General features: G+C 34.8%; 1 protein-coding gene across 10 annotated transcripts in view; it reads left to right on the top strand.

The window, feature by feature from the left end:
* LARP1B (La ribonucleoprotein 1B) overlaps nt 1–12,523 on the top strand; it is a 139,314-nt gene that overhangs the window by 27,680 nt on the left and 99,111 nt on the right. For 9 of the 10 annotated variants that reach the window (XM_059876269.1, XM_024977583.2, XM_059876271.1 and 6 more), the window contains exons 9-10: nt 4,656–4,830; nt 8,835–9,007. In XM_059876269.1, coding sequence (XP_059732252.1) covers nt 4,656–4,830; nt 8,835–9,007 — 348 coding nt within the window. Of the gene's footprint in view, nt 1–4,655; nt 4,831–5,406; nt 6,358–8,834; nt 9,008–12,523 lie in introns of those variants that run through there. The other variant, XM_024977586.2, reaches the window with a different exon arrangement.

Below are 12,523 nucleotides of genomic sequence, written 5' to 3'. Positions count from 1 at the left end.
TGCTGGAGAAGGGATAGGCTACCTACTCCAGTATTCTTGGGCTTCCCTTGATAGCTCAGTTGGTAAAAAATCCACCTGCAATGCAGGAGGCCTGGGTTCGATCCCTGGGTTGGGAAGATCCCTTGGAGGAGGGAAAGGCTACCTACTCCAGTATTGTGGCCTGTAGAATTTCATGGACTGTATAGTCCATGGGGTCACAAAGAATTGGACACAACTGAGCGACTTTCTCTTTCTTTTCCCGTATATATGTACTCATGTTAAATATTAAGATTAAGGTAGAACATTTTCACCATCCCAGAGAGTGCACTTGTACCCCGTCCTAGTCAGAATCATTGCTCTCCTCAAACATAGCTGCTTTTCAGAGAGTTCCCTCACCTGTTTAAAATATTACATAAAGTATTTGAATTCTTTTATACCCGACTTTTGCTTATTATTTCTGTAAAGCTTATTGTTACGTGTGGCAGTTGTTTATTTTCCATTCTGCAGTAATATTTAATTGTATCATTATGAATATACTATTTTTTCATGCTCCTATTAGTAGACATTTGGGTTCTTTACGGTATGAATATGTGACTGTTGTGAATGTTATTGTACATACTTTTGGATGGACATACATATTTATTGTCCTGTGAAATTGATAAGTAACAGGATATATATATGTGTGTGTGTGTGAGTGTGTGTATACAAATATATATATATATAGTATATGAGCTTAGCTTTTGTAAATACTGCTAAACATTTTTTACAAAGTATTGAGCCCATTGAAACTATTGCCATTCAGAGTGTTTGTCTTCACATCCCAGTGAACACCACTGGTAGTCTTTTATTCAAAGTATTTTGAAAACCCATAGGGAAGTGTTAAGGAGATGTTTCTCTTTCTTTTTTAAATTCAGGTGTAATAAGTAATATGCTGTAAAATGCAGGACTCTTAGGTGTTCAGTTTGAGTTTTGAAAATTGTATAAGCCTGCTCCAAACAAGATATATCAATAGTTCATTATTCTAAAAACTTCCACAGTGGCCTTTTCCAGTCAGTTCCCCATCCTTTTGTCCTTTGCCCAGCCTAATCAAACCACTTTTGTGATTTCTGTTACCATAGATTTGTCTGTTATTTATGTTTGTATAGATGGACTTTTTCTGTCTCCTTTCTCTTTCATTTCTGGGTTTTTTTTTAAAATTTAGTGTTATTTGAAGTATAGTTGATTACAGTGTATTTCTCCTGTACAGCAAAGTGATTCAGTTATACATATATATATATATATATATATATCTTTTTCATGTTCTTTTCCATTATGGTTTATGACAGGATATTGAGCATAGTTCCTCATATTATACAATAGGACCTTGTTGTTTATCCATACATCTCTATATAATAGTTCGTATCTGTTGATCCCAAACTCCTAGTTCATCCCTCTTCCAACCCCGTCGGCAACTACAAGTCTGTTCTCTGTGAAGACAAGGGTTATTTTATGAAACTTTTGTTATATATAGACATACAGAGTTGCATATGGATGTATATCTCTGTGAGGTTCCAATGTAAGATGTTTTTCTAACGGTCAAATCAAATTTTGAGACACTGGGGATCACTTCAGGAGGTGAAACACTAGGATTTGAAAGGGAAGATCCCAAAGGGGAGGCTGAGTATCAGACAGAGTAGAACACTGCCCTCTGGTGGATGGAAAAAGGCAGCACCAGACCTCAGAACTAACATCGTGGCATCTGGTCCCATTACTTCATGGCAAATAGATGGGGAAACAATGGAAACGGTGACAGACTTTATTTTTCTGGGCTCCAAAATCACTACAGATGGTGACTGCAGCCATGAAATTAAAAGACGCTTACTCCTTGGAAGGAAAGTTATGACCAGCCTAGACAGCATATTAAAAAGCAGAGACATTACTTTGGCAACAAAGGTCTGTCTAGTCAAAGCTATAGTTTTTCCAATAGTCATGTATGGATGTGAGAGTTGGACTGTGAAGAAGGCTGAGCGCCGAAGAATTGATGCTTTTGAAGTGTGGTATTGGAGAAGACTCTTGAGAGTCCCTTGGAATGCAAGGAGATCCATCCAGTCCATCCTAAAGGAAATCCAATGAATATTCATTGGAAGGACTGATGCTGAAGCTGAAACTCCAATACTATAGCCACCTGATGTAAACTGAACTGAAAACCTCAGGTATCAACAGGATCTGGGGTAAAGTTGTTTAGTCACTAAGTCATATGCGATTTTTTATGTAACCCCATGGACTGTAGCCCGACCAGGCTCCTCTGTCCATGGGATTTCCCAGGAAGGAGTACTGGAGTAGGTTGTCATTTCCTTCTCCATCATTTATAGTTTTTAAAATTCATCCGTGTTGTTGCAAGATCTGGATGCTTGGTCCACTGCTTTGCTACCAGAGTGTCATTGCTTCCAGATGGTTCAGTGGACAAAACTAGGAAAATATATTAAAAAAAAAAAAAAAAAACATACATGTATCACAAATTCAAAACCATATTTGGGACTTCCCTGGCAGTCCAGTAGTTAAGACTGTGTGCTCCTAATGCAGGGGACTTGAGTTTGATACCTGGTCAGGAACTAGGATCCCACATCCTGCAAGCTGCCTGGTACAGCCAAAGATTAATAGTAATAAGATAAAATACAAGGATGAGTAAGAAAAAAGAAATAATAAAAAGAGATTCTTCTTTATTTCCTTCATTCCATATTTCACACTCTCTTCTCTTTCAGTGATTATCCTGATTCTCATCAAGAGTTTGTTTTTAAAAATTTCAATACTAACTTTATTAATGTCCAATTACAGAAAATATAATTTGAAAAGTAAGCATGATGCTAATATTAAGGTATACAAGTGTAAGATACTTAAAGTAATAAATATAATGTGTTCTCCAACTAAAATACAGTGAGTTTTAAATCTTTATGTTAACACTTTGTATGTTGAGTTTTTATAACTTGTCTTTTTTCCTTGTCTCTAAAGGTGAGTACCCTTGAATTCAGTTAAGATTCAAATTAGTAAGACTCTAATTTTTATTTTGAAGAAATTTTCTTATAGTTTTATTTTGTCCTTAAATTATACCATGTTTATTTATTTATTTATTTATTGAAGTTTATTTTTGAGAGCCAGCATATCCTAGGGGCTAAGAGTTGTCATGTTCAGTTCAGTTCAGTTCATTCGCTCAATCATGTCCGACTCTTTGCGATCCCAGCATTAGGGTCTTTTCAAATGAGTTGGCTCTTTGCATCAGGTGGCCAAAGTATTGGAGTTTCAGCTTCAAAGTCAGTCCTTCCAATGAACACCCAGGACTGATCTCCTTTAGGATGGGCTGGGTGGATCTCCTTGCAGTCCAAGGGACTCTCCAGAGTCTTTTCCAACACCACAGTTCAAAAACATCAATTCTTTGGTGCTCAGCTTTCTTTATAGTCCAACTGTCACACCCATACATGACCACTGGAAAAACCATAGCCTTGACCAGACGTGACAAAGTAATGTCTCTGCTTTTTAATATGCTGTGTAGGTTGGTCATAACTTTCCTTCCAAGGAGTAAGCGTCTTTTAATTTCATGGCTGCAATCACCATCTGCAGTGATTTTGGAGCCCATAAAAATAAAGTCAGCCACCGTTTCCACTGTTGACCCATCTATTTCCCATGAAGTGATGGGACCAGATGCCATGATCTTCATTTTCTGAATGTTGAGCTTTAAGCCAACTTGTTCACTGTCCTCTTTCACTTTCATCAAGAGGCTCTTTAGTTCTTCTTCACCATCTGTGTGGATTACAATAAACTGTGGAAAATTCTTCAAGAGATGGGAATACCAGACCACCTGACCTGCCTCTTGAGAAACCTGTATGCAGTCAGGAAGCACCAGTTAGAAATGGACATGGAACAACAGACTGGTTCCAATAGGAAAAGGAGTATGTCAAGGCTGTATATTGTCACCCTGCTTATTTAACTTCTATGCAGAGTACATCATGAGAAATGCTGGGCTGGATAAAGCACAAGCTAGAATCAAGATTGCTGGGAGAAATATCAGTAACCTCAGATATGCAGATGACACCACCCTTATAGCAGAAAGCAAAGAAGAACTAACCTCCTGATGAAAGTGAAAGAGGAGAGTGAAAATGTTGGCTTAAAACTCAACATGGGGGACAGATAATAGTTTGACCTGGTATTGCCTCATGCTAAGCCTATGACCTTTATCAAGTTACCCTACTTTATTTCTTTGAGCCTCAATTTCTTATCTATGAATCCCACCTTATATTTACAAGGTGTTACGAGGAATCTCTGCATATGTGTGTTTATTATTCAATAATGGTGGGATTTATTATAGTAATTAGGTATATTGCTTAAATTTTACTTGGTAATATTAAGGAAAACAAAAGGAAATATTAATAGGAAAGGAGAAAATTGACAATAAAATTATAGTTGAACCTAATTGAAAATACTCCTGAATTGAAATTTTTTCACAATTAGGATAATGTGCTACATGCTAAATCAGGATATTTCATACTTTGCAGGAGCAAATGATTTAAAATTTTTTTCTGTTCTGGATATTTTTAAAAACATTATGATACTATATGCTGATTTCAGACTTAAATTAGAAATACAGGGTGTACAGTTAAATTTTTGAGTGAAATTGCTTTAATAATTAAAATACCTATTTATAGGCACTGAAAGATAGCACAGAAGTGGAAATTGTGGATGAGAAAATGAGAAAAAAGATAGAACCAGAAAAATGGCCGATTCCAGGCCCTGTTCCACGGAGTGTGCCACAAACAGACTTCTCTCAACTGATTGATTGCCCAGAATTTGTACCAGGGCAAGCGTTTGGTTCACATACAGGTAACAACTTTTCTTCTAGAGCAAACAGCATTAACAGTGGGGTATTTACTCCAGTTTACCTATCTTTGTAAAAGTTTATTTAGACTCAGCAGAAAATTATAGATAATTTAATGTTTTGATGCTTCATATTTTATTAATAATGCCTCCCACAGAAAGCTGTAAGTTAAATAGGGATTTAGGAATTATGGGAAGTGCTCTGCTCTATTTATTCTTATTTGTATACTTTGTCATGTTTGGATTTTTTTCCTATCTTAATTTTACTAAATGGTTATAGATATATTCTGCTTGTTTCCCTTTGTAAGATTGGAATAGTCTAAAAGTCTTACACTCAAGAGTGGGGGTAGCCTTCCTTTAATTTTTTTTCCAATGTACTTCAACTTGGTCTTGAAATCATAAGATGACCTATATTCTAAAGCAGAATTGGGGATCTCTTATGAAATTATTATAATTATATGTTAAAGAATTGGTGGTATTTAGAATTTCCCAAAATTGCTTTAATGTTAAAAATTTTTTCCTGGATCATTTTTAAGACATTCCCTCTTGGGAAAAAAATATGTGTGCTTAAACTTTTTTCAGTCAGGGTGATGATCTACTGATGCTCTTGGATGTCATTTCATCGGAATATGCAGAGGAATAGGTGACTCAATGAAATATCATTATAAATATTGGAACAAATCGTGCTGCAGAAATGAAAGCGACCAGACTTCTCTCCAAGACTTTCTACTTCCACTCCTTGTGGAGGAGATTGGGCCAACACTACAATGGAGATAACACCTTTGTGATGATGATGACAGACCCGAGAACTGCTGTTGTTTTTAATAGGAGCTGCCCATTTGCTTGTAATTAGCCTGAGCTGCATGTGCAGTTTATTCACGGTGGGAAAGTTAATTATCATTCTGGAAATATTGCAAGATTCTGTCTTTTCCTTCCAGACTTCTGTACTTGTGTCCAGATCAATAAAGCAGAAATAGGCTTGAGTGGAATTTCCCAGTTTGTTAAATCCTTTGCTGTTTTCAGTATAGTGTACATTGTGTAACTCACCTATTGTCATAATATTTCACACGGACTATGAGATTTATTAATGTGGACTGTTAAGGATAAGAAACCTTAAGAAATGAACAAGTGTATTTTTTTTTTCTCTTTGAAATCTATTTTTGATATACCATTATAGAGACCTGCCATCAATAAAGCACTGATGGACAGTCTCACAGATATTTTTATTGAGCATTTCTTTGATTGTTAGCCCTCTGTGCCTCTCTGCCTAGAAAGCAATTTGGGCAGGTGTTTTAAAAGTTTGAGAACTTCAAGTGACAGTTTTTTAGGTTTTTAAAAAAAATATGATGTCTGATTGTATAAGTTAGATTAATTTATTGTATAAACCTGGGGTCCAAGATTATATATTTAACCTTATGAACAGGCATTAGGTCAGTTGTAAAACAGAAACAGGGTAGGTAAGATAGTCAAGTTGGTGATGCCTGTCAATTAATCATTTATGCATTGTTAATAAAATTACAAGAATAAAATCAATGTTTGTACATTTTTGTGTTTCTTTGAATATATACTTATTTACATGCACGTACGTATTGTCTGAATCAAGTCAATCTGTATAGTTACCCAAAGCTATGATTCAAGGTGGATAAAGATGTCATGAAATAGATATCATGAAATATATATGGTAATTTATCTCTGAAAAGTCATGTTGTCAGTTTTCAACTAGGAAAAAAAATTTTTTTTCTAGGTTTTGCAAATTGGAACCTATTAAGTATCTCAAAGTATGTGTCTAATTTTTGTCCACAACTAAGTGGTATTAATTTTTGGGGGGTCACATCCCATGGCTTGTTGAGATCTTAGTTCGCCAACCAGGATTTGAATCTGTGAATGAAAGTGCAGAGTCCTAACCACTGCAGAGCCAATGAGTTCCTATAAACAAGTTTAATGTCAAATAATCCAAGTCATACTCAAACTCATTTGATCTTGGAAGATTAGGGTTTTACTATTAAATGGGCTTCCCAGGTAAGGGCATGGCAGTCCACTGCAGTATTTTTGCCTGGAGAATCCCATGGACAGAGGAGTCTGGGCCACAGTCCATAGGGTCACACAGAGTCAGACACAACTGAAGCGACTTAGCATACACACATTATTATTAAAATTTATACACACATAGTTTGAAGTCTTTTCTCTGTAAAAGATATAGTAAATCATATAGAACATATGTTTAGTTTGTATAGTGAACACCCTTTAAAAACTATCAAAGACTCTGGTTAAGTTTTCTTAACCAAATTCTTTGATATTTTAATGTTGTTTACCTTATGAGCACATGAGTTGTGAATATTGTGAAATATATAACTTCATAGCAAAAACATTACTCAAGCTTAAAGAGCATTTAGAGATGATTCAATTACATAGGTTTTTACAGGTTTTCTTCAATTTCTGTGTTAAAAATAGTATATAACTGATTTCTCTGCCTTGTGCCAGATACTGTTCTAATATATACATGAACTCTGCATACTAATTTAGTTAATTCTCCCAGTTACTAGAGTGCTGGTTCTTAATCTACTTTTAATTCACTGCATGAATAGAAACAATTCATGGCACCAGTAATAGAGTTCTCTGAAGTTAATGTTTTTCCCATTTTGTACAACTTTCAATGTTAATACTAACAGTCCAGATCTTTTCACTCAAACTAATTTTTTGAATTCAATTAATTTGTACCATTAAGTTGTAGAACAGCAGTGTCCAATAGAAATACTTAGTTTGCTACACATGTAATCCTAATAATTTAAATAGTATTAAAAGCTGTAAAACATGAAATTAATTTTAATATATCCAAATGTTAGAACATTAAAAATTATGGACCAATGTTATTTTTGTGCCAAGTCTTTGAAATCTGCTGCATATTTTATAGTTATATCCTGAGCACATTTCAGGAGTAGCCACATTCCCAGTGCTCCGTACCTCCATGTAGCTAGTGGCTATTGTGTTAAACAATGCAGTTTTAGAGCCTTTTTTGTTATGAAATAATATGCTTCTTTTTAAAGCAATATAGTAATTTGGTGGTTGAATCTTGGATCTAACCGTGTCCATGGAAACGATAATAAATCCATCTAATTGTAGTATGTAGTAGATGAACGTAAAATCTTGAAATACTCTTCTCAAACTCCTGGCATGTGCCCTTGCATTTTCATTTAGTAAACTAAAAGGATTGTTGGTATTCATTTATTCAACTTTCTCTATGTAATATTCTACTTTGCAGTATTTTCAAGGAATTCGCTTTGAGGAGTAAATAACGCTTAGAAGTTTATGGTATAAATTTGTTTCTGAAACACGTTTTGTCCAAAGCAAGTGCATAATGCATTATAACTTAATATTCTTTCACTTTTGAAAAAAAATTTTATAAAGGAAATTATGATTTGTATTTTATAAAGTATATAATTACTTTCATTAAAATTGTGGAGAAAGGCATTTTAAATTCCAGCAGAATTGTAAAATATTCTAACTAAATATTATTGCCAGTGCAGTGCACCTTAATGATGTGACACATTATGCTTTTTACAGTATTCAGTTTACTGGATTTAAGTAAACCTTATTAGGAAAAGGAGAAAAGGCTGTCTTAGTGTAGATTCTAGTAGAACCAATGACATTTTATTTGCTTAGTAGCATTTTTTAAGATTCCTTAGTTTCATTGCAGTTTATGAACCTAAGATTTCACAGAGAATTGACTGAAATAAATGTGTTGTCATAATTAATAAATGACTGGCATTGATGTTCTTGACAGGTTTGAATGAATGTGTCTCTGTAGGGGTTGATAACATTGCTGCTGTTATTCATTGGCTTCATTCTACATCTTACAGAGCCCTTTCGTTTTGAATATCATTGAAAGGTTATAATTGAGATTGATTTATCATGTTTTTGTGAAGAAAAAAAATAAGCCCAAGTAAAGAAAAAATGTGCTTTATAAGTAAGTAAACCATTATTTTAACTATAGAACTAACTTAAAATTTTAGAGTCTGCCCCAAATTCTCCAAGAATTGGAAGTCCACTGACCCCAAAGAAAAACGCAGAAACAAGTAATCTTCAAGGAATGTCTAGAGGTTTATCTACCAGTTTGCCCAACTTGGACTCAGAACCTTGGATAGAAGTAGAAAAGAGACATCATCCATCCCCAGTGAAACTGAAGGTAAGTTGTTATGACCCAAGTGAAGTTTGTATTCTATATCCTGAGTGGCTTGTAAGGCCACTGTTTTTGAGATACATATATAAAATTTGGTAAACTTTAAAACAATGGTAAAATTTGGAACCATTGCCCTTCAGTAAAAACTTACAGGTTACTAAGTTGAAAATAATTGTATCAATTTTAAAAAATTATCTTTTTTCTGAGTATGATTTTTAAAATATTCTGCTTTAATCTTTTTACTTGAAATTTGTTTGAATACATTTCAGTTTTTTTAAAGATGACAACATTTTTCTAAATTTTGAATTTATAACTTTGCCACATTATATGTAACCTTAATTATAGAATTATTTTACATATAATTATTTGTAAAGAATACATGTCTGGTTTGTTTATGTTTTGGTGATTTTACAGTAAGAAAGGAAAATAATAAATTCCTTGGGGGCACACAAAGAAGTGAGATGATGGTAGTTAGGGAACTATATGAGAGTTTCTTGCAATAGAACTGCTGTATTTTTGGCTGATGGTTGGTTGGATATGTGAACTTGAAATGTGATAAAAAATGGCTCTGATATAAGCTACAAACACAAATGAGTACAAATAAAATGGAAATCCTAGTAAGGTTGATAGGTAACATCAATGTTTATCTTGTGGTAGTCTGCTATAGTTTTATAGTATGTTAACTTTGGGAGAAAGGGGGTAAAAAATGCACGAGATTTCTGTTTTCTTTCTTTCTTTTTGGCTGCACTGTGTGGCATGTGGAATCTTAGTTCCTTGACCATGGATCAAACCCACAACCCATGCATTGGAAGTGCTGGACTACCAGGGAAGTCCTCAAGATTTCTATTTCTTATAACTATATGTGAATGTACAATTAACTCAAAGTAAAAAAGCTTACTGAAAATAAACTTGGTAATAGTGCCACTAAAATAATTCAAATATTCAAAGTAAGCTCTAAAAGGAAGAGGTCACAAAAAATAACAGACCCAAATGTAGGAAGACTGAAGAAGGCTATCATTAATGTTAAAGATTACTATGGTAGGGCTCTTTATTCCTAAGATTAAAGTGTGAACAAAGAAAGTATGAAGGACTTAAGGGTGTTTCTTCATTGGAGGAATGAAAAGGATGTTGATATTTCACCTCAGCATAGGATGTTTTGCAATGTCTGCAGACAGTTTTTGGTTATTAAAACTGAAAGTGCTACTGCATCTTGTGAGTGTGAAGGCCAGGGATGCTATTCAATATCCTGTAGTGCATAGGACACCTCCACCTCCACCACACATCCTAAAGAATTATGAAGCCCAACATGTCATTAATGCTGAGTTTGAAGACCTAATCCAATATAACTTTGTACTTACTTATATGCCATTAAAAAAAAAAAAATGGAATACATTTAATTTACAATGTTGTGTTAGCTTCAAGAGTACAGCAGAGTGGTTCAGTTTTATATATATATATTCTTTTTCAGATTTTTTTCCCATTATAGGTTATTACAAGATACTGAATATAGTTTTCAGTGCTATGCAGTAGGACCTTGTTGTTTATCTATTTTATATGTGTGTGTACATGTGCTTACTTAGTCCCATGGAATTTTACAGGCAAGAATAATGGAGTAGGTTCCCATTTCCTACTCCATGGAGGAGGTCTTTCCAATCCAGGGATTGAACCTTTGTTTCTTGTTCCTCCTGCACTGGCAGGTGAATTCTTTACCACTGTGCCACCTATAGTATTGTGTATGTTGATACCCAAATTCTAATTTATCCCACTCCAACTCCCACTGTCCCCTGTGGTAACCATAAGTTTTTTATGTCTGTTAGTCTTTTTTGTCTTGAAAAGATAGCTTTTAAATTAGCAATGGTGGTTATACTCAGCATACTTAAGGTTTTCTTCCTTGGGTTATTTTAAAAGCCTAAGGCAGCTTCTCAAAATAAGATTTTTTTTATTAATTTATTTTAATTGAAGGCTAATTACTTTATAACATTGTGGTGGTTTTAGCCATACATTGATATGAACCAGTCATGGGTATACATGTGTCACCCCATCCCAAACCCCCTTCCAACCTCCCTCCCTATCCCATCCCTCTGGGTCATCCCAGTGCACAGGCTTTGAGTGCCCTGTTCCATGCATCGAGCTTGGACTGGTCATCTATTTCACATATGGTAATATACATGTTTCAATGCTATTCTCTCAAATCAAATCATCCCACCTTCAGCTTCTCCCACAGAGTCCAAAGTCTGTTCTTTATATCTGTGTCTCTTTTGCTGTTTTGCACATAGGGTCGTCGTTACCATCTTTCTAAATTCCATATACATGCGTTAATATATTGGTGTTTTTCTTTCTGACTTACTTCACTCTGTATTATAGGCTCCAGTTTCATCTACCTCATTAGAACTGATTCAAATGTGTTCTTTTTGATAACTGAGTAATATGCCATTGTGTATATGTACCACAACTTTCTTTTCCATTCATTTGCCAGTGGACATCTAGGTTCTTTCCATGTCCTAGCTATTATAAACAGCGCTGCAATGAACATTGGGGTACATGTGTCTCTTTCAATTCTCTTTGGTGTGTGTGCCCAGCAGTGGGATTGCTGGGTCGTATGGCAGTTCTATTTCCAGTTTTTTAAGGAATCTCCAAACTGTTCTCCATAGTGGCTATACTAGTTTGCATTCCCATCAACAGTGTAAGAGGGTTCCCTTTTCTCCATGCTCTCTCCAGCATTTATTGTTGGTAGACTTTTTGATAGCAGCCATTCTGACTGGCGTGAGATGGTACCTCATTGTGGTTTTGATTTGCATTTCTCTGATAATGAGTGATGTTGAGCATCTTCTTATATGTTAGCCATCTGTATGTCTTCTTTGGAGAAATGTCTATTTAGTTCTTTGGCCCACTTTTTGATTGGGTCATTTATTTTTCTGGTATTGAGCTGCATGACCTGCTTGTATATTTTTGAGATTAATTCTTTGTCAGTTTTGTTTGCTGTTATTTTCTCCCATTCTGAAGGCTGTCTTTTTCACCTTGCTAATAGTTTCCTTTTTTGTGCAAAAGCTTTTAAGCTTAATTAGGTCCAATTTGTTTATTTTTGTTTTTATTTCTGTTACTCTGGGAGGTGTGTCATAGAGGATCTTGCTGTGATTTATGTCTGTGAGTGTTCTGCCTATGTTCTCCTCTAGGAGTTTTATAGTTTCTGGTCTTACGTTTAGATCTTTAATCCATTTTGAGTTTATTTTTGTGTATGGTGTTAGAAAGTGTTGTAGTTTCATTCTTTTACACGTGGTTGACCAGTTTTCCCAGCACCACTTGTTAAAGAGATTGTCTTTTCTCCATTGTATATCAAAAAGAGATTTTCTGAAGATCCTGATTAATTTCTGTATTTGTCATGGCAAATCTGGATAACTTGGGAGGATCATATCCTGGATTCATTGACAAAAATTTGTACCATATTTCATTTATTCCAAGATCTACATTTTTTCCTCCACATTAAAAAACTCTTTAACCCCTACATTTTTTGTCTCTTCCTCA

The sequence above is a fragment of the Bos taurus genome, chromosome 17 (assembly GCF_002263795.3).
Source record: "Bos taurus isolate L1 Dominette 01449 registration number 42190680 breed Hereford chromosome 17, ARS-UCD2.0, whole genome shotgun sequence".
Lineage (NCBI taxonomy): Eukaryota > Metazoa > Chordata > Mammalia > Artiodactyla > Bovidae > Bos > Bos taurus.
The sequence above is the reverse complement of the archived record's forward strand: the minus strand, read 5'-3'. Positions and strand labels throughout refer to the sequence as shown.